The sequence below is a fragment of the Chaetodon trifascialis genome, chromosome 17, assembly GCF_039877785.1.
Source record: "Chaetodon trifascialis isolate fChaTrf1 chromosome 17, fChaTrf1.hap1, whole genome shotgun sequence".
NCBI lineage: Eukaryota > Metazoa > Chordata > Actinopteri > Chaetodontiformes > Chaetodontidae > Chaetodon > Chaetodon trifascialis.
In genome coordinates, this window is record NC_092072.1 from 7,961,132 (window position 1) to 7,983,054 (window position 21,923).

Sequence of the window (21,923 nt, forward strand, 5' to 3'; positions counted from 1 at the left end):
GAAGGTTTGGAGAGACCGACTGGGCTCTCGCTCAGCCTCAGATCACAAAACTTCTAAAGGGTTATTTTACTAAGTCCTTGGAGTTTGAAATTGTAATGATGACTTGGCTTGCGTTTTAAAGATTTCCCTCACTGATAAATGTTAAGGGACAGATTAAGAATGTGAATTACTGAGTTTGCACTGTTTCAGCGTGCACTCTGAGAAGTGAGATCTGAATTTGTCCAAGGAAAAATCTAGCCGGGAGATATGAGCAAGACCAACATGTCAATGAAATGTAATGCTGACAGCCATAACTGGATGTGCTATGTTGATCGGGGTGTCTGTCTGTCTGTCTGTCTGTCTGTCTGTCTGTCTGTCTGTCTGTCTGTCTGTCCGTCCGTCCGTCTGTCCCATTCTCATGAACGCAATATCTCTTAATTCTAATTTGTGGATTAAAGTAAACCATCCGTGTGTGTATCTGGTGTTCATCTACAGGTGGCTGAAGTTTGAAGAGGATGTGGAAGATGGTGGGGAGAGGTGGAGTAAGCCCTACGTGGCTACGTTGTCGCTACACAGTTTATTTGAACTGCGTAGCTGCATACTCAACGGCACAGTCATGCTGGATATGAGGGCCAACAGTATTGAGGAAATTGCGGGTAAATACTGCAGTACTCATTTAAATAACTTTTTAAGATACATGACATATTCATACCATTTCAATGGATTTCTTATGTGGCATTGTGGTGAAATATATGAGATAAATAAGACAAATGTGGTCCATACATGCAGTCATTTTTGTTTTTCTTGCTGTGTTTATGTCCCTGCCCCTGCCTTTGTATAAACCAGACATGCTGATAGACAGCATGGTAGCATCAGGCCAGCTGAAGGAGGATTTGCGTTCCAAGGTGCGGGAAGCCATGCTGAAGAAACACCACCACCAGAATGAGAGAAAGCTCAGCAATCGTATCCCTCTGGTGCGCTCCATTGCTGACATAGGCAAGAAACATTCTGACCCACTCTTGCTTGAAAGAAACGGTGAGATCCTGCGCACTCGTATTTCTTTTTCCTCCATATTTTCCACCACTGGGGAGCTGTTCCTAAAAATCCACTGTTCAAATCCCTCAATGCCAGCGTAGAAGGTGGATGGTAAAAGTGAGTAAAATCTAGGGAATGATCTCCTGAAGCAGCCGGTCCCCCTAGTGAAAGAGAAATCTGGGTGCTAATGACTGTGCTAACCTGTTTGGCTGGCCTGGCTTGGGGTTTGAATTAATGATTGTTTTCACTCCATAGGGTGACGTTCAGGAAATATTGCTTTACCTGCAACTGGAGTCAGCATTGTGTGGTTCTTTTTTGACTGGGCATGCCCACAGTGGTGTTAACGTATGGTGTGCATTTTATCTTGAAGCATTTCTTCTGAGGTTCTAAGAATGAAAAAAACATCACTTTCTCCACTTCTGTGCTTGTGGTTCTTGTTGGGCTTGCATTTCCGTATCATTAAAGCTCAAATGCAAATGTTAAAGGTCAAAAGTGTGTGCGTGCGTGCGTATGTTTGTATTTGTATATATATATGTGCGTGTTTGTACATATATACATACATTAGCTTTAGTGTGACAGACGTATGTCCTGTGTGGGATTTATGACTGGTAAGTTGTGATTGAGCACATGTTTGCTTACAGCGCACATCGTGCTAACTCATCTTCTCCTGCATGCGAGCCTTTTTGAACTCAAGCCTTTTGCCTTACCTCAGTCAAGCTGTGTGATTGGTTTGTTTGGTGTTGAATGAGACAAGTTGTTCGGCCCTTGCGGACCCTCCTACACGCCTCACTGAATCATTCCTTGTGTCTTCTGCACACAATCATGCTTTTTGCTCACGTTCTGCAAGCACGAATCTCTCTAACGACACCTCTGCCACGCTTTTGCTGCCCACCCCTTCTGGCTGCATCTTCCTCCAGATACCATCTTCGTGATGTACTCCTACTTCATATGTTTTTCCTCTCTGCTCCATCCCTTATTCCTTCTCCTCCTCCGTCTTCTTTCCCTCCTTTTCTCTCTCCCTTCTCCTCTCCCCCTTTTGCCTTTGTCTCCTCTGTTAGGAGAGGGCCTGTCCTCTTCACGTCTCTCTCTCCACAAGCCAGGGGCAGCTTCCTCTGTCTCCAACCTCTCCCAGAGACGAGAGTCCAGAGTCTCCGTCCTGCTCAACCATCTCCTGCCCTCTTCTTCCTCCAACACTGGCCCCTCATCCCTCACCATCCCTCAAAATACCCCTGATTCCTTCCGGTGCTCTTCCCAAAGCCTGTCACGCACCTATGGCGCGGGCCCTGGCCCTCAAGGCATCCCTGAGGTAGTGGTATCGCCTCCTGAGGATGACGATCCACCGACCTCTGCAGAAGAAGAGGCAGCATCACCACAGCTCAGACGGCGAGCGTCCTCGGCATCCCAGGGCCTTGAGCTGCTGCCCTTAGAAGGCAAATATCTGTGTAGCCTGCCAGTGTGAGTCACGGCTTGAACAGAGAACACTAGCACTAGCATGAAAGCTCTGCTCCGTTAACTTCCAACCCTGCGGCCATCTCATCTGTAACCCACAGCAAGGCTCACTCGCTAAGACGCTTTTTCCACTGTATTTATCCACAAAGTTTTTGACAACTACTCCCTTCTCCGCCTCATGATTCTTGTTTCTCCCCTTTCTCTGTTGCTATCTATTCCACTGACCCATTCTTCATCTACTAATACCTCTGGTTTTTGCCACTTTTTGCCATTCAAACTCTCCTTCTCTGCCTCCTTACACATTTTCAAGTCGTTCCTCAGCGTCTATGCGTTGCTTGGCCCCGAAACCTCTTTCACACCTCCTTCATTGTGGTTGCATGGCCGCCTTCCACAATGTTTGGGTCTGTCTTTTTCTCATTCTGCATCATGTGTCCAGTGATGTGTTATTGCCACATTTAGCAATCTACCCCATCTCACTCTTCTCAGTCGAGCTGTTTCATGTAAGATCTATTAGAAGGGATGTCTCGATCCTTTTTATTTTACCTTTCGACACTCACCGCAGTCTGAGTCATTAAGCCTTGGGTGTCTGCTACTATGTACAAGACAGCTACTACATACAACTTAAGCTCAAGGAAGCCTACATTAAAATCAGGGAAGTCAATCCAGATATGTTTAACAGCTTTATGTCTTCACCAAAATGTAACCTGCATCACTGCTTTCCTTTTATGGTTTCCTGCTAACATTCAAATGCACTTTGAGGTGCAATATGATAAAACCTGTAAAACGTTGCTTAGTTTTTTGTTTTCTTTTTACACCAAAGCCGCAGTTAGTTTTACTTTTCAGTTTTCTCTCACATTAGAAAAAGGTGCCTTCTGTTCTGTTCAGAATGCCTTGGTCTCCGATGCCGATCTCGCAGATGGGCTCAGCGCATCCCTTCCTGTAAAGTCCCTGTTTTTTTTGTTAAGGTGTATAACAGAAACTGACATAATGCTTCCTAAATCCTTTCGGCTATTGCTTGTTGTATCCCTGGGTAACCACCCCATGTCGAGTACATGCAGATATAAATGTCATGCAACTTGTGCTTTTCCCATTGCGTAATTTGGCACCCATGCTTTTCCTCCTCATCATTTCCTAAGTATAAACGTTCTTTTACCCGATAAAGTGACGGCAACGTGTGCCAGCAGAATGGCTAAATATAAGTCTGAGACCAGGGTGGGTGGTTTGGTACTGTATGTACCATCATATTGGCACCTACAGTGACTTTTTGTTCTTCCCGAACCAAGCCTTGTCAGTTTATTATTAGACCGTGTGTGCGTCTGTGTTTGTATCACTCTGGGAATGGCTCCATTTCAAAGTATGGGTCATTGGAACCAGCGATCACTTGAGGGAGCTGAATCTGAAAGGTTAGGGTGGTCTTATTATAGCTGACTGGCTTCTGTAATTGTACCCCCTTCTAGGAAAATATACAGTGTTTCCCAAGAAGCAAGCGTCTTGACATCAGTCTATGAGTTATTGTTCAGAGGGGGGTTTTAAGCCTTCATCATTACAGTTTAATAACACTGCAGGTTGCAGAGACTGCAGCTGTAATGTTGTGTTGACTTAAAATAGATGAACTATATCAGTGTGTATTGAACAGAGAGTTGGTGTTAGACTGTAAAATGCCCTTAATGTGTCATTTAGAGTCATTTGTTTGGACGCCAGGCTGATAAGGAAATAATTGTAGTCAATGATACACTGATATAGATGCTCTCACAACACACATGTACTGTAATGGTATTAAGTTGACCCGAGGCTATTTATACACATACATGGCACTGACCCACTGAGTATGAAGTCATGGGTGAAATACACATAGCATGCAGAGCATCAGTGTTACCCTCGATCCGTGTTATTCTAGGCCGTACTTAAGAGCTTTTCAGCTCTTCTCCGTGTCATTTAGCATCAACTGGGCTACCATTGATCAGTTTTATGACACAGAGGACATTAGAAAAATGGCTGCATCTAGACTCATGGTAATCTATTTTCATTACATGATTCCTGTATGTAGACATCTGCTTTTAATCTGAGTTTTTGTACAGAAAAACGTAAAATGTGGACAAAACTATAGGTTAGCAGCACTAGACCAAGCAATGCACACATACATCTGTGCAGAAAATCTGAACTGCTTAACATAAGAGTCAGAAAATCTTTGTAATTTCAGTTATTTATGTTCCCGTTTAGCATATGAATGAGGTCGGGCTGTGACGCCTCTGTATAAAAGGCTAGTATGGGGGAGCATTCCAGTGCTTAGCCTTCCTGAATGAAGTGTGTTGGCGGACGCAACCTAAGCTAATCCCTCCCTTATTCCAAGAGGCTTTGTTGGGTATGTGAGCAATCATGCTCCTGTTCAGCAGTCACAGCTACCCAGCATCCACTGGGGTTACTCCAGTGTACAGTTCAAGGATATGGATCACTGGCCAAACCACACGCTGATAGAAATGGCATAGAAATGCTGTTTATAAATGCGTTTTTATTTGACATTGGCTTGATTTCTTCCTGATGGCAAAATGAGACATGTGTCAATGTGGATAAAAAAAAGAAAAACCTGGTAAAAGAAGTGTTGCTTCATAATTTCAGAGGGTGGTATGCATAATCCCGTCCTTTGATTCAAGCACATTACTCCTTCATTTCATCTCCCACTCTCATGTCACCTCAAGTGCTAGCGTTTCCTGTATCTGGTATGGCTCAAATCACACAAGCAATGTTGAAGTGTGCTGCCAATTATGCACAGAAATACCGGGGCTTCAACACTTGAAAGTGCTGAAGTCTGAGGAAGGTGAACTGTCAGGCATATCAAACACATCCACTCACCTTTAGCTCAGAGCTGACATGAATTCAATCTAAGCAGGACTGACTTAAGCCCCAGAGTAATGAGCTCAACAGACGGGGAGCAACCAGCAACAGCGCTCTGTGAAATATATCGTCTTCCCTGTGGCGAGACATCACAGTGTTGCAGCTCTGTACCAAATCAACACATCCTGCAAGTAATGGTTGTGGTGGAAGAAATCATTTCACTTGCAGCTAAAAATGTGAAACATTAAACAGCAAATCCAACTGTTAAACATTTCAGCTACTTTGTATATTCTGAGCTCCATGGCCTGTCTGTTCTATTTTAGTCATTTTAGACCTGTGTGACTTCATTATTGTGTGTCAGGGTTGTTTGCCAAGAGCTGACCTCTGCTCCAAAATGAGCAAAACGCTTGTGGAATTGCCTCTCGTTTGATGAGCCCATGCCATAAAGTAGCAGTCTGTCACAGATAATAAAACAATTTTTCTCAGTTCTTCAAAGTGAAAATCTGTGTATGCAAAAAACAGACAAATGGCATTAAATAATGACATCGAAAATAGCATCTCATGGTGAAACCACACTGCTGCTCCGACCGGTCTTTGCTTCCCAAGTACTCACACGGTGTCCATCACTGCTTCGTCTCCTCTGCCCTTCCTCTCCCTCTGTCCCTCTCAGGGCCACTGGTGTCTCCGAACTCTGTCCCAAACAACCTGGATGGCAACAAAGCAGCGGAGAGGAGGCCGTCCAAAGCAGGGGTCAGTAGAGAAAGCAGCAGTGTCGACTTCAGCAAGGTAACCTAACCACAGTACTGAGCACAGAAACAGTCCATCATGGTGGAAGGGCCCATGAGTTCATCAGTGTCTTTCCTCAGTTGCTGGACTTCCGCAGACATGTCAGTGGTCTGTGTTGAAAACCGCCTGTATGAGAGCCACCATCACATACCCATCAGCCCTTTTTCTCCTGGGCTCAGTAAGAGGCATCTTCAGCCATCGCTAAAGGACTAAGAATTGATGATCAAAGTCTAACGTAGTTATGTAACTGTGTTTAGTTTTGAGAATTCTTACCTCGCATGGCCTCCATTCATCCCACCATTTTGTGGTTCCTCATCCATTAAATGAAATGGCAGGCCGCCATAAGTAGTTATCATTATAAAACCATCCATTATGACTGCCAGAAACTAAGGTGCAGTGTTTATATGAGTCACAGGACACAAAAGAGGGATGAAGGCACAACGTTTCGACACAGGGATAAGGAACTGTTGCCGTGCTCAGAGCTGTTTTAGGCAGAAATGCTTCACAGCAATGGACAATCTTTGCTCAGTACCTTGTAGTTGTTCATGTAGCTACTAACTTGCCTTTCATTTGTTATCATAGCATCCAAATGACCTGCTGCCATTTCTTAGACACACTATGCTTCTTCATCGCCGTTTGCATGTGTGTTCTTGTAAACTAGTCCCTCAGTCTATCTCACAGCTTTCTCTTTCTCCTTCCTGTTCTCTATTTGTTTGTTATTAGCAGTTTCCTGTATGTCTGATTCTTCAGTTTCATTGGTTCCGTTGGTTTCAGGTGGACATGAATTTCATGAAAAAGATTCCCCCGGGTGCTGAGGCTTCCAACGTACTGGTGGGAGAAGTGGACTTTCTGGAGAAGCCCATAATTGCCTTTGTACGACTGTCCCCTGCAGTCCTCATCACAGGCCTCACAGAGGTGCCTGTGCCCACGAGGTACAATCATTAGGAACTGAATAATATCATGATATTCAGTAAAAGTTGTTAACTTTGACAAATTATTATACTCTGGCAGCAATATACATTAAACTGACAAAGTCGTTTGTAAGCCCTTCTCTCATGGGACTTATCTAACCTGGGGATTTACTGTGGATCTGATGGTGGTCGTGTGTCAGCGTCCCTGTCTTTAATCTATTAAGTAACACTATCTATAGCCGCACGAGCTGTCATGTGAAGCTCTAATGCTCGTTGCACACCAGGGAACAAGACAACTTTGGTTTTCTTTTATACTTAAAAGATATATGTTTTTATCAGACAGTAACGTCAAGAAACACAGAGTTGTACAAAGGCAGTGAAGAAAACTTCTAGACTTTAGGGATACACACATTTCATTTTAGTGAGAAGCAATAAATGTTGGTTTATCTGTTTACAAGAAAACTCCCCAGGGTATCTCTAAGTGAATACAGTTCAACAGTGAGGTCAGTGTTATTCGTGGTGGATTTCATGAGTGCTTGTCTTGTTTTAAAGGTTTCTTTTCCTGCTTTTGGGTCCTCATGGCAAAGGGCCCCAGTACCATGAGATTGGCAGATCCATGGCCACACTAATGACAGATGAGGTGAGGGAAGGAAAGATTGATCCTTGGTGTAACTAATTTCAGCATGTCCTAAAACTGGAATGAAAATGATCTGGTTCAGGTTGAATTTAATCTGGATTTAAGATGCTTGCTGGGTACCCTCTCCTTGAAAATAAGGGGAATTATTGGCCTTGCTGTGAACAGTTGAACATTATATTGCAGAGACATTTAATAACTCCCAATTTTCATTACGTAGATTTTCCACGATGTAGCATACAAGGCTAAAGACCGAACGGATCTCCTCTCGGGGATAGACGAGTTCCTCGATCAAGTGACTGTCCTGCCTCCTGGAGAATGGGACCCTACAATCCGGATTGAGCCGCCCAAGAATGTCCCATCTCAGGTTCGTGATTCTCTTATTATATAATGTGTACTTGGTGACTAGTACAAAAGGTGTGTTGTTGTCTTAAACTTAATTCATTTTGTGTGTTTGACATAAGAGGAACACGTAAATTGCCATGCTCAACAAATATACAGAAATCTGTCTGGAGATGTTCGTGCACAGATCAAAGTCTAAAATTTGGGTTTTACAAACTGTAACAGAGAATTTTTTATTGGCATCAGTGTCTTCTCTGTATGTATAATTCTATATGCCGCTATAATCACACTGAGAGTGCCCCCTTATGGATGTAAAGCATCACGACAGCAAAGGTATTGAAACCTATGCAACTGTATTACATTAAATGTCCTTTGACCTGCAGATGAAGAGGAAGAGGCCATCTCATCCCAACGGCACTGCGTCTCCAGCTGGAGAGCTGGAAAAAGAGGAAGACCATCACGCAGGGCCTGAGCTGCAGAAGACCGGGAGGTGAGTTTTGCACCTTTTCTTGATGGACCATTGGCTTTAAATACTTATTGGTGAGAACATCTTTCTGATAAAGCTCTAAAAATTTGGTTTGATTCAATTACACTTTAATGTCAGAATATTCTCCTGAAATTTGACTTTCATCTCAAAAAATACACTGTTTCACATAAATAACAAAGCACAGCATTTAATTCATGAACAAATGGAGATGAGATGAATTACAAGACACCATATAAAGTATTTTGACAGCATGTGATGTTTCCTGAAACAGCAGACAGCAATCGTGCTTGATTTGTAAGTGAGGGCTCAGTGAAAGTACACGTGTCATATCATTAGTGGGCCACAATTTAAATAAGATTGTAAATTGTGAAATGAGCCGAACACTAATATATGTTTTCGCAGACACATCTCTGCTGCACTCTGTGAACCTCAGATGCTGACATTTATGGATAGCTCATGCTGGGTCTCTAGAGTGTGGGCCACACAGCGAGGAGAATGTGTTTATTTGAAACCTCAGACAGGCACACACACACACACACACCCTGCGCACATACACATCAGTTGGGAGGTGCTGTATTATTTACAGATTCACTCTCCTTTTCACCGCTACTATAAAAGGCTCATGCGATGAGTGAGCGACTGGGGGACAGAGGAGTGTATGAAAGTGCAAGAAGCTAACGTAAAGAAAGCTATCAGAAACAGGCTGAAGAAAAGAAACAGCGGGGTTTGTGGAGCCAGGGAATAGAGGTTATTCCAGAGGTGTTGGGGAAAAGAAAGAATATATATAAGGTGAGAAATAGAATCCTTCAAAGACAAAGTAAAGGCAGAAACAGAGAAGAAGGCTGTTTGGAGGGGAGTCGTTCTGAACAACGTCTGTATGAAGACAAATCCTGCACCTGTGGAAAAGATTTGGACTCAGCAGCAAGATCACTGTGCAATCCCGGTTTTGGGGTTGAATATTATAAAGATACACACTCACAATTTCACAACACTTCCTCAGCATTCACACTGCCAGTGTTCAAGCAACAAACATAGTAAAATGGCCTCAACACTGAGTAAATAACCATTATTGCAACATTACAGTTTTAATCACCTTCTAATCACATTTAAGCTGTTCCAACTGTAAAAAGAACAGATAGTGGTAACAGGCTGTGAGGATTATGAAGTGAATAATGAAAATAATAAATGTTTGCAGCCATTTACTCAGTTATCTTGATCACTGTTGCCTTTGCACATCTTTTACATTGAATACCTGAAACAGTCTCAGTGGAACTGAAAGATAAATAACTGCTTTATATTAATAGAGTTTATGTGACACTAAGTTAAATGTGTTTACTTGACTTCAGAATTTCAAAGTAACCATATCACTACTGGTTTATAATACAATCATGCACTACTACTAGAAAAATCAAACATTAACTGCCTCTCTCCTCTTGCAGGATATTTGGAGGTCTGATCCTGGACATCAAGCGCAAGTTACCGTTCTACTGGACCGACATCAGGGACGCCCTCAGTCTGCAGTGTCTAGCCTCCATCCTGTTCCTCTACTGCGCCTGCATGTCCCCAGTCATCACATTTGGAGGTCTGCTTGGGGAGGCAACTAAAGGCAACATAGTGAGTCAGAAAGCTTGGCACTTTAAAGTCAGTCACTTGTGCTTTTCTTGAACCCAGTGGGAATGAAGCCCCTAACCCCTGGCTGTCTAAGTGCCATGTTGCACAAAATCAGATATACAGAACATTGTACCATTTGGCTGACACGCAAGAGAATATGAATTGTGAGTTTTGTGCTGGTACGTTAAATGGGCTGACAAAAGAGACGTAAAGTCAACATAATCTTTCCCCCTCTTAACCGTGCCTTTACATACTCATTAATGTGGATATCTTCCTCTGTGGGGTCTTTATTCACTTTCCAAAATAAGATCTAATGATTATTCAGCCTCCCATGCACCAATGTGTCATCGCACTGCAAGCTATTCTGTATATATTGACTCTTTTGATTGCTCCTGCTTGCTCCCTGTCTGTTTGGCTCTCTCTCCTTTTTGCCCAGATGTCCTCACTAGGACAGCAGCCTGTTGGCATGGGCACAGTCTGTGTGCTGGTGTGTGTGATGCATCTGACTAAACTCAGCAGGCCGGGGCTAAACAGAGATATAACTTCGGACAAGTCAGCAGGGTGGAAACATTCAAATCGTTTGTCTAGCCTCTCAGACACGGCCCAGGCTGTCTGTTTAATCAAAACTCTCTGTGTTCTGGTCGGGGGTCTCTTCTTCGCCTCTCTCTTTTCTCCTGCAGCCTTTCCCTCTCTATCCTCCTTTGTGTGGTTTCACCTCCTCCATCCACCCTTACTCCTTCCCTCTCTGTGTCTACAGAGTGCCATAGAATCTCTGTTCGGGGCCTCGCTGACAGGAGTGGCGTACTCCCTCTTCGCTGGACAGCCCCTCACTATTCTTGGCAGCACAGGCCCTGTTTTAGTGTTTGAGAAGATCCTCTTCAAGTTCTGCAAGTAAGTTTCAGCAAGTTTGCTTTTGCTGCAACATGATGAAATAGTCAAAATATTGCTAAGACTAAATAACTGTATCCATGCTCCTCCGCATCACCTTTGTCTGTCTTTTCCCAGTGACTACGGCATGTCGTACCTGTCGCTGCGGACCAGCATTGGACTGTGGACAGCCTTCCTGTGCGTAGTCCTGGTGGCCACAGATGCCAGCTCCCTGGTCTGCTACATTACCCGATTTACAGAGGAGGCCTTCGCTGCACTCATCTGCATCATCTTCATCTATGAGGCTCTCGAGAAGCTCTTTCACCTGGGAGAACACTACCCTGTCAACATGCACAACAACTTGGACAACCTCACCCAGTATTCGTGAGTACTGAGGTTTAGCGTAGGCATTATCTTGAATTTGGAGGAAGTGGGTGCTCTTATTGTGAAGAAATGACAGGCTCTTATTGTTGTATGTCCCTTTTTTTAATACACTCTTCAGGTCAACGTGACATGTTAAGTGCCAAAGGGTTACATAAAGTAGTGTGTAATGCCCACCATTCTTAGTGCTGAAAACTGTAATTGCAGTGGCTTCAGCTCTTCCCCACCACTGAAGTGAAAATAATCCCCTTGCAAAATACCACTTTTAAAAACAACTGATTCCACCAGATTTGCTGCATCCTGTGGATTTAATTAACTTTAAAACAAACACAACCCTTTTTTCAGTTTAAGATAAGCATACATTCTTTGCTTAGCATTTGTTTTCTTGTCCCCAGGTGTCAGTGCTCTGCGCCAGTCAACGCCTCAGATAAGATCGTGCAGGAGTGGAACCGGACAGGATACAGCCCAGACTCTATTCCGTGGAGCAGCCTCAATGTTTCGGTGAGACCAGCGCACAATGATCTCCATTGTGATACGTGGGAATCACACCCACGTTCAAATGTGTAGGACGTGTTGAGCAAACAGACATCATCAGCCAGCTTAGTACATGCATTCTTGCACTCACGCAAACTCACTACACAACACATTAACACTAATACATTAATCTGCCACCAATAGAACCATGACAAGGCTGCCAAAAAAACCCAAAACTACTGTCAGTAGTGGAACAGCTTATCAAAATTCATATCACAGTACTCACCTAATGCTCCTGTTTCTCTAGATGTGTAAGACGCTCCATGGGGAGTTTGTGGGTGCTGCCTGCGGTCATCATGGGCCCTACATCCCAGATGTTCTCTTCTGGTCCATCATCCTCTTCTTCACCACCTTCTTCCTATCCTCCTTCCTTAAGCAGTTTAAGACAGAGAGATATTTTCCCACCAAGGTGAGATGTTTGCTGGATTAGTTATGTGTGCTCTGGTTATACTGCTGTTTACACCACAAACCCCAGCCTTTTAAGGAACATAAAGTACAGTAACTTCATATTTCAGGTTAAAATGTAAATATCAATAAATTCACATCTGAATAGGCGTTTCCTCTATGTCTCTGTATATGCAATAGTGTGTACATCTTGCTGAAAGCTGCTTACACTGTATAAATGTTTACACTAATATGCACTGTATGCATGAGCAAACTCATGTACAGAAAGAAAAGCTTGCTTCCTCCCACACAGCACCCGCTGTCTGTTATCACTTGGTGTTCTGTGTAGGCAGGTGCTGGTATTGTCTGAATTGTTATGCTTTTACTGTTGACACAAATGTAATTATTATCTACAAGAAGGCTACACTCCTCTGCACCCCATGCAATTTGTGGTCCGTATCCACCCTTTCACAGAATCAGCAAACTGTGTTCTTAGAAAAAGTCGAATGCTTACTGGGTAGGAGTGCCTGTGTCTGTGCTGTCTTTCTAAACTTAACGAAGGCAATTGATGCCTTCAGACACCGGGTGCCTTTATCTAAACTGACACAATTTTTCTGAAGGAGAAAGCTATACTATGGATGATATCATATCTATCCAACAGAAATCAATGTGTGTGTGTGTGTGTGTGTGTGTGTGTGTGTGTGCGTGCGTGCGTGCGTGCGTGCGTGCGTGCGTGCGTGCGTGCGTGCGTGCGTGTGTGCGCGCGCGAGTTCTAATGGGACCAAATTTCCTTTGCCTGTCCTGTAGGCGTCCCACAAGGCTCTATTCTTGGACCAGTTTTATTTACACTATATATTAACAATCTACGTAATGCATATCAAAACATCAGTATTCAAATATATGCAAACGATGCACTAATTTTTGTAAATGTGTAAATGATGTGATCACTCTTTACTGCATTCGTTGCATGATGTATTTTGTCTATCTTGTCTACATTTTATACTTGTATCTGTACATTGTTACTTGTAACGTCACTGTTTTAGTTTCCTGTCTAGGCACTACGGATGTAAATTAGCATTCTTGCTGAAATCCAACTTTTATACTGACGTTCATTAATGTGCACTATCCCTATCAAACAAACAAATAATAGATATTACTGTGATGGATCTCAGTAGCCTCAAGTGAAAAACTGTGGTTGTACTGGAGCAGCTTCTGTTTTGTGGCTGCGCGTGTATGAGTGACAGTAGAAAATAGCACGCGTGCTCAGTTGCAATTCATAATACATAAAGAAATAAAACTGTGTCGCTCTTATGTGTATGTGTGTTTTATAGGTGCGCTCCACTATCAGCGATTTTGCTGTGTTTATAACCATCATGATCATGGTGCTGGTGGACTATCTAATGGGGATCCCCTCTCCTAAACTGAATGTCCCTGACCGCTTTGAGGTAGGCATCTATTCAACATGTCTTCTTTATGTATGAATGTTCATGAATGTATTTATATATTTATATATTGATAATTGTATGTGTAATATACTAAACGTAGACCATTTCTGCCTTTTTCCTGCAGCCAACTTCAAAGAACCGAGGCTGGCTGATGGACCCTTTAGGAGAAAATCCCTGGTGGACGCTGCTGGTGGCGGCACTTCCTGCCCTGCTCTGCACCATCCTCATCTTTATGGACCAGCAGATCACTGCAGTCATCATCAACCGCAAGGAGCACAAGCTCAAGGTCAGACCTGCCTGCGTGCTTTTTGGCAGTGCTGTTGTATCCTAGAAGTCTTTGCTATTGCCTGAGGTGTCTATCCCTTCTTTAATATCCAGCAGTGCAAACAAAGGTTTTTGAGAAATAATCAGAGTTGACCTCCTGGAGATTGGTTTTATCCCAAATGCTGGATTGTGTTTCTTTACTTCCAAAAAAAAAACATCAAGCGATTGAACATGTCAGTGTAGAGATAAAGTTAGTATTGTAGTCCTTGGATGTAAAACTCGATGTCTGACTGCTCTGTTAATGCAATGAATGGACATGTAAGATTGACTCTGCTCTGAGTTTCCCTGCAGCTTTTGACCTGCATAGACTTGTTGTGTAAAACCTCACGGGCAGAGAGTCTGTTTTTTTCCTATTGCTCATTTGTGGCGCCTCCGGCTTGCTCTCTTTCTATCTAAACATTCAGTTCTTTGCTCCCCCTACACCTGTTTTCCTCTGCAGCTCACTCCCTCACTGTTCTCTCTCTCCCTCTATGTCATCCTTAATTACAGTCTTGTCTGTTCTTCTGCTGTTTTCATCTCACAGAATTGCTTCAGCTATAATCTGTTTCAGCTTTTTTCTGAGGTATTTTTATGCCTTGGGGTTCTCCACTGCTGCTATTTTAAAAATAAATTCAGTCCGCCTTAAAAATTCATAAGGCAAAGATTTGCAACTCAGGAATCCAAGTATGGAAGGGCAAATGAAATTATGTTAAGATTATGCTCCTGAATCTTTTTCTCATGACTGCTTGGCTGAATCTCAAACTTACTTGCTGTCTCTTGTTTCACTCTGTGCCCTGCAGAAAGGCTGTGGCTATCACCTGGACTTGCTGGTAGTGGCACTTATGCTGGGCGTGTGCTCCGTCATGGGCCTGCCATGGTTCGTGGCTGCCACCGTCCTCTCCATCTCCCACGTTAACAGCCTGAAGCTGGAGTCTGGCTGCTCCGCTCCAGGAGAGCAGCCTAAGTTCCTGGGCATCCGGGAGCAGCGGGTCACTGGATTCATGATCTTTGTCCTCATGGGTTGTTCTGTTTTCATGACCTCAGTGCTCAAGGTGAGATATGGGAAACGCTGGAATAATACTTGGGAGAAGAAATGACATCACGTTTTAATCACCCTAAATGAGAAGTTCATAGTAGGCAGTGTGTGCTGATGGGGTAATCTGTTAAATATATTGCACATGTTTTTAATACTGGTGCAACAAATGCTGGGGTAGCCTTTTCCTGAACTGTCAGTTGGCTCATTTATCCTGTTCTTATATATTCTCTGTTGCTTCATTTCTGCTCTTTACAGTTTATTCCTATGCCAGTCCTGTATGGAGTCTTTCTATACATGGGTGTCTCTTCCCTCAAAGGCATTCAAGTAAGACTCTACTCTGCTGGTCTTTGAAGATGATATGCCCTTTTATTCCAAACAGAATCGCAGTCATAAGCTGTTCAGTAAAGATAAGTTTTACCCTTGTAGTTCCAAACCTTTGATCATAATTCAGAATCCTTAAAAGCTTTTGTTAAATGAATAATGTATTGATTTTTGCCCTTTTCCTCCTCACCCTCGTCTTTCCAGCTATTTTTATTTGCATGTCTTATCTCTCTCTCACACTGCGCCGCTTTAATCTTGTTTCCTCTTTAGTTCTTTGACAGAATCAAGCTGTTCGGCATGCCCTCCAAGCACCAGCCTGATCTGATTTATCTGCGCTATGTGCCGCTGTGGAAGGTCCACATCTTCACCCTGGTGCAGCTCACCTGTTTGGTGTTGCTCTGGGTCATCAAGGCCTCCGCAGCAGCTGTTGTGTTTCCCATGATGGTAATGACCTCGAACTACAAAGCCTGTCGCACATTTCCACACATCTACATGATATGCTGGAGACATAGATTCAGCTGCACTCATTCAGTGTAGCTGGATGTAATTAGATAAAATCTCTATTATCACTGATACATATTAATATGTAATGTATTAATGTTCATCATGGTGTCAGATGAAAATAAGATATTTTCACTGTGTAATAAGTGTCTCATGAGCTGATTTTACTCTATTTTGATCCTATTTTGTGATATTAAATCTGTTACAATAGACTCTTTGTCTGTGTGTCTCCAGGTTCTGGCGCTGGTCTTCATCCGAAAGCTTCTAGACTTTTTCTTCACCAAGAGAGAGCTGAGCTGGCTGGATGACTTGATGCCAGAAAGCAAGAAGAAGAAAGAGGACGACAAGAAAAAGAAAGCACGTGAAAAGCTGGTAAAACTCATTTCATGTTTGTTCGTTTCTGTTGGCTTTTCTTTGGAGCAACCTGACAGTCGCAAGTCAGACTGGAATTAAAGCAGCCGTTTCATGTTCAAGTGTTTTTGTACTTCAAAAGAAAGAAACACACCGTGCTTAATGTTCAACTCACAATAACAGTATTTCTCTGATTTGCTCTGCATACACGTGTGTGCTCAATCAGTAGATGTTCAAAAATACTGTGGTGGCTTTTGTACTTGCAGTCCCACAGTGAACTGACAAACACACACACACACACACACACACACACACACACACACACACACACACACACACACACACACACAAACCATAAATTACAGAAGGCATCAAAATCCTCCATTTCTCTCTGTCTGACTTACAGTAAACAAAGATGGTTGAGCTTCACAAATCACATTATTTTCAGTCTGGTGACTCAGATTTCAGGTCAGTGTGATAATGTCACAATACAAGTGGTAGGTCTGGGGATATAAACAGTTAAACAGTGGATGTTAAGCACATTGCTGTTGGATAGTAAAAAAAAAAAAAAAAGCCAAACAGATGGCCAGACTTGCAGTCCCTCAGAGACATTTGTAATCAAAAGCAAGGCGAGTCTCAGAAAACCCGACTTAAAGAGTTGGCTATTAAAAATGTCGTGAATGAGAAGATATGAAAAGGACAGCAGTAGTTTTCCAGTGCGGTGCCTCTGCAGTCACGCCTGTTTGGTGGTTTAGACTTCCAATACTGTTTTCGTGCAGGAAGCAGAGTCCCAGCTGCAGGACGAAGAGGACATGGAGCTGAAGGTCAGCTTTGAAGGCTCGAACCAACTCAACATCCCTGTGAAAACGCTCTCAGGGAGGTGAGTGGTGCACCCCACAAAGCACACTTTGATGCCCAATTCTGGGATGAAAAGCACCTTTTTATAGCAGGTTCATAATAGTAGTGCATCAGGTGTAATCTATTTTTAATCATGCAGTCGTGTATCGTAACAAAAATCTGGTCTCTTCTGATGATATTTTATTTATTTTTATGATGGCTTAAAATGCTTCACAGACTACGCTTATTGTAAATAGTTCCCAAGTCGACTTCCTCCCCAGTCAATGTCTTTCTGGCTAACATGATCCAGGAAAGCAGTCCAGAAACGCTGAGAAAGAATGCAGATGTAGTTCATAGTAAATAATAAACTTTATTTTCTGCTGCATCGCATTGTCATGTACTACATGGAATGCTGGGATTCCGACCCTGGAAGTCAGCTGTGTGTTATTATGTCCATCTTGAACAGATCGTACAGAATAGGACTAGTGACCCACAGCCTCCCAGTGGATGACGAGGTAGCAGGGCTGTGTGTCTGATGCAGAACATCTGACCCACACGGCTGCGTTCTAACCCTGCTCACTGATACTCGGACAGTTAGCGCATGGCCCAAACTGTCAGTCCCAGAAACAGAAACCCTGGCTTTAAAGCGCTCTGCTGTGGGTGTTGTGTTTTCTTTTTATTTTAAGGGTAAATGGTCTGTGATTAGAAGTGTTTGTCTTGTTGAAATAATTGTATCCTTGTCTAACTAACAAATAATGTGTACTCAGTCAACTCATGCCAACTTTTGCCTCTGATGCAAAAGGCTCACGTTTCTTGATACGTGCTAACATGGAGCATACTGTGTGTGCCCTGTCTGGTGGGCCTTTGCGTGCTGTTAAGTTGTTTTAACCTTTCATTTATGTGCATGTTTGTGTCTCCTTGTTTGAACTGTCCTGCACTGAACCTCTCCTGCTGATTTGTTGTCTACATGCCTGTCTTCTCTTTGTGTTTCTGTCTGTCTGTGTGTGTGTTTGCATTTTGGCATGTAGTTCTGATTCTGACCCCTTGGTTGTAAATATCTCTGATGAAATGGCCAAAACCGCAGCGTGGAAGGCCGTGAATTCCAGTGCAGAGTCATGTGTCCAACCTGTGAAGCGTAGTGGAAGGTAGCTATGCCATCTCCTGGAGTTTCCCAGAGCCCCCGCTCCCAATTGCATTACTTTAATATGATTATCTGATGTTGAGAGTAAAAGATGACTTAAATGTTCTCTGAGAGGGATTAAAGTATCAAAAAGTAAGTTTCAAGAAAGATTATTTCCTACTGTAGTGAAAGAAATAGGAGATCAGTTGAAGTGCTTGTGAGTGTAAGTCCATAGAAAAGTGTTAGGTATCACAGTCTAAACCTGTACATGCAAAGATAAGGGTTTGTTCTCGTCTCCTTTAGCAGCTTAAAGTGTTAATTTGAGTGTCGACAGCCACACTTTCGTTCCAAAATCTAATTAATCACATTAGTTTGACTTTAATGTAGAATTGTCCCGTATTTTAGCGCAGTCCTCATCTACAAGGTGTACTGTAGGTGGTAAAATGTTGATAGTTGAGCACTGTCACTCCTCTGCCTGACAACACCCTCACCCTGGCTCTCCACCCTTTGCACCACCATGAATTTGCACCAGCGCTCACCTCGTCTCTTGTCTTCTTCACTCCTGTGCAACAGCCAGGAGAAGGTGGCCTGCGTTAGAGTCGACGTCAGCCCAGACGCGCCAGGAGGGGGCTCCACTTCCGAGACCTTCCTGTGATAAAGCGAGGCCCTCCTTACCCTCCTGATACCTTCTCCCGCTCAACACCTTCCCCCGCTGACGGGCACCATCTTAGTGGCGAAGGGGACATAGAACTGGAGCAGCACGACCTGCCTGCAGTGTTCCCCTCTACAGGCCAGCAGGCGAGCTCCCCCAGGGCTGTGAGTCCTACTCCACTCGAGTCTGGAAGCGTGCAGCACATGTACGAACGGCTGCCGCGATGCTCTGCACAGCGCACGTTCTCCGAGGAATGAAGGAATTCTGCTGTTATTGCCCACCGACGCTCATTGTTAAACTCTCTCAGTCTAATAATTTGTCAACCATTCAAACCACAGATGCCAAAGGAACGGGCCTCACTGGTGGGGATCTTGGACTGCTTGAATTGAATTGAATTTTAATTTTAATCCACTGCGTATTTTAATTTCAGTTTTACCGTCTTAGCTGGTTACAGTACTGTACATTTTGGATTCTTCGCAGCTCCTACGCGTGAGCTGCCCTGCACTGTCTGTTTCCATGTGTTTTAGGTCGGACTGCGACCTTTCACCTAACTACACCAGCTTCAAAAACTCATTCGATTAAAGCCATTCAGGTATTGTCAGTGTCAGGCGATTAGATTGCGTAATCAGTCTGGCACAGTAAATGACACAAACCAAAACAGAGGTACATTCAGACACTACGACACCACAGTTCTACTGCATACGTGCATCTATGTAGAACCTGCTCATGCATCATCTCTGCTGTCTGCAGGGGAACACTCAGTATTTATATTGCTGCTCATGAGTCGGTCAGTTGTTTTCACTGTAAACCTCACTGTTCGTATTGTATGTGATGTTATAGAAATATTGTAACATTGTAGAGAACCTACTTCAGAGGCCATATGAAGTCTGTACTGTACAGTAAGCACTTTGCCAGTATAGTTTCTTACTTAAGATGGATTATAGTGTATCAGTAAAAAGGTTACTCTCCCTCCCACCGTATCTGTAGAGCTGTTGTTCAAATGTCGGTCAAACAACTCAGGAATCTTGAAAGATTTCTGACTGTGGTCACCTGATATTTTTCTCACAAGGCAGTGATAATTAACTATCCCACTGTATCCCTCTCGTCGCCGGTATCACCTATTTTAATAAACGCTCTGAATCATAATCTATAGTAAGGTGCAAAATAGAAAAGAGAATATTCATGACCCGGTTAGCTGCACCTGTTTTTATACTGTCTGTATTATTGCTGGTAGTTGTGTGTGTGAGCGTGCGTGCGCGTGGTGTAAAGATAACTTGGTATGTTAAGCGTTGCAAATCATTTTATGCAAAATATTTCTACAGTAAATGTAAAAACTATTATATTCTATGAAGTTGTTCTTATTTTGCTAAGTGCGGTCTCTGTTTTAGCAATAAACATCCCATACCGTGCAATGTACGGACCCATGAACCTAGCTAATATTCAGGCAAAGAGTAACTCGTGGAATGGTTTTCGTGTCTGTTTCATTGGCGGTCTGTGTGGCTACAGTGACTCTGCGGACAATAGCTTACGTGCCTTGTCGACGCTCTTTATGTGCAAGTCTTGTACTGATAAGTGTTCAGAAGAGGTACACACATACACACATGGTGGCACACAAATCCAAAGTCAGACCATCAGAGTGAACCAGAACACGGCTCATTTGCAGAGGCTTGCGTCTGTCGCAGTGTTATTCCACACCTGTGTGAAAGTCAGCCTGAATACCGTGTCTGTGGGTGTGTGTGTGTGTGTGTGTTTGCTCACGGCATTAAAGCTCTGTAATCTGTATTAAGCTACTGCTTTTTTCAATGATCAGTGAATGTCAAATTATTGTACCGTCAGCATCAAACATGAAGTCCGTGACATTTTGCCAAACTTGTATTTTGTAAAATCGAAATCGTAAGTTTGAATGGAGTCACAGATGTGTCACACGTTACTTCCCTACACATGCTGTATATTTGATATAAAGGTGTGAGTTGTCTGATCGGTGGAGTCATCACAATAAACTGAACATCCACCAACTAGGTACTTAGAATGTCATAATAATGTTTATTTTGATGAAAAATACCCTATTTTCACATGACATCAGTTTCAATATCAATATATATATATATAGATATATGTGTGTGTTTTCAAGGTGGATAAACTGCCAACAAAAAGGTGGAGGTTTTACCCTCCATCATCACTACGTAAACATGCATTCGTCCTGATGTACAGACACGTGACATCAGTGAGGCATCGTGTTGTTAGCTTGAATGATGACTCTTCTGTCATTGCCGATTGGTGCAAAGCAATAAAAGTGGATACATGGTGATTTTCTTCTGTCTTCATTTTACGTCACTCACGACGCTCAGACTGGAGTCTAGAGGGTTCAGTAGACTGTTAGTCTGCTGCTTTCTCCACCTTCTTCATCCCAGGGAGACCGTGCACTCACGCAGGGGCAGAAATTAAGACTGCTGGGTTTGAAATATATGAAAAAATCAAATAAAACAAAAATGTTTATGTGATTACTGAAAAGGGAAAATATTGATATTGGTATCAGCCCTTAAAACTCCAGTGTTGGTATAATAGACATAATGAGGAGGTCCTATAGCTTTTTAAGAAGCCAGGGGTGTAGTTCACGTTAAAGACAACAGGTGGCAGCAGAGATCCGTGTCGCGCCCTGCATCGTTCATTCTACAGACGTCTCAAGTTTCTGTCACCTTCACTGCCTGGAAAAGCCTTTCATTTTACATTTAAATCAGGATTTTGAGGAGCTTTTTTAAAGCCTCGTTAGACAAAATGGTTGACGTGCAGGTATTTCCACTTGATTCATTGGACCTCCTCAGGAATGTGCGGCCATGAGTGTGTTTGATTGGCATTTCACTCAATGTTCAGATCCTAAGAAAGTTGGCACGCTGTCTAAAACATAAATAAAAACAGAATGCAGTCATTTGCAGTCAAATTGTGTTTACCGACATCACTTTCACAAAGTGTTCCTGAACTTATACAATCATGTGTTCACAAAGTGGTGAACCTCGCTCGTGAGCGACTGAGCCTTTCCCGGAAGTCCCTTTCATGCCCAATCACGATACTCTCACCTGTTACCAATCAACCAGTTTACTGTACCTGCGGAATGATCCAAACAGGTG

At 43.1% G+C, this 21,923-nt stretch overlaps 1 protein-coding gene across 5 annotated transcripts in view; it reads left to right on the plus strand.

Moving 5' to 3' along the window:
* LOC139345772 (sodium bicarbonate cotransporter 3-like) overlaps positions 1 to 21,106 on the plus strand; it is a 42,053-nt gene extending 20,947 nt beyond the window's left edge. The window contains exons 5-26 of one of the 5 annotated variants that reach the window (XM_070984585.1): positions 475 to 635; positions 826 to 1,014; positions 2,073 to 2,444; positions 5,966 to 6,081; positions 6,856 to 7,013; positions 7,545 to 7,632; positions 7,847 to 7,993; positions 8,352 to 8,458; positions 9,895 to 10,069; positions 10,824 to 10,957; positions 11,072 to 11,317; positions 11,710 to 11,815; positions 12,096 to 12,257; positions 13,564 to 13,677; positions 13,802 to 13,963; positions 14,781 to 15,032; positions 15,272 to 15,340; positions 15,608 to 15,781; positions 16,073 to 16,210; positions 16,969 to 17,069; positions 18,055 to 18,171; positions 18,720 to 21,106. In XM_070984585.1, coding sequence (XP_070840686.1) covers positions 475 to 635; positions 826 to 1,014; positions 2,073 to 2,444; positions 5,966 to 6,081; positions 6,856 to 7,013; positions 7,545 to 7,632; positions 7,847 to 7,993; positions 8,352 to 8,458; positions 9,895 to 10,069; positions 10,824 to 10,957; positions 11,072 to 11,317; positions 11,710 to 11,815; positions 12,096 to 12,257; positions 13,564 to 13,677; positions 13,802 to 13,963; positions 14,781 to 15,032; positions 15,272 to 15,340; positions 15,608 to 15,781; positions 16,073 to 16,210; positions 16,969 to 17,069; positions 18,055 to 18,171; positions 18,720 to 18,801 — 3,370 coding nt within the window. In that variant the 3' untranslated portion in view covers positions 18,802 to 21,106. The remainder of the gene's footprint in view (positions 1 to 474; positions 636 to 825; positions 1,015 to 2,072; positions 2,445 to 5,965; positions 6,082 to 6,855; positions 7,014 to 7,544; positions 7,633 to 7,846; positions 7,994 to 8,351; positions 8,459 to 9,894; positions 10,070 to 10,823; positions 10,958 to 11,071; positions 11,318 to 11,709; positions 11,816 to 12,095; positions 12,258 to 13,563; positions 13,678 to 13,801; positions 13,964 to 14,780; positions 15,033 to 15,271; positions 15,341 to 15,607; positions 15,782 to 16,072; positions 16,211 to 16,968; positions 17,070 to 18,054; positions 18,172 to 18,719) is intronic. The other 4 variants (XM_070984588.1, XM_070984589.1, XM_070984587.1 and 1 more) reach the window with 4 other exon arrangements.
* Positions 21,107 to 21,923: the final 817 nt, after the last annotated feature.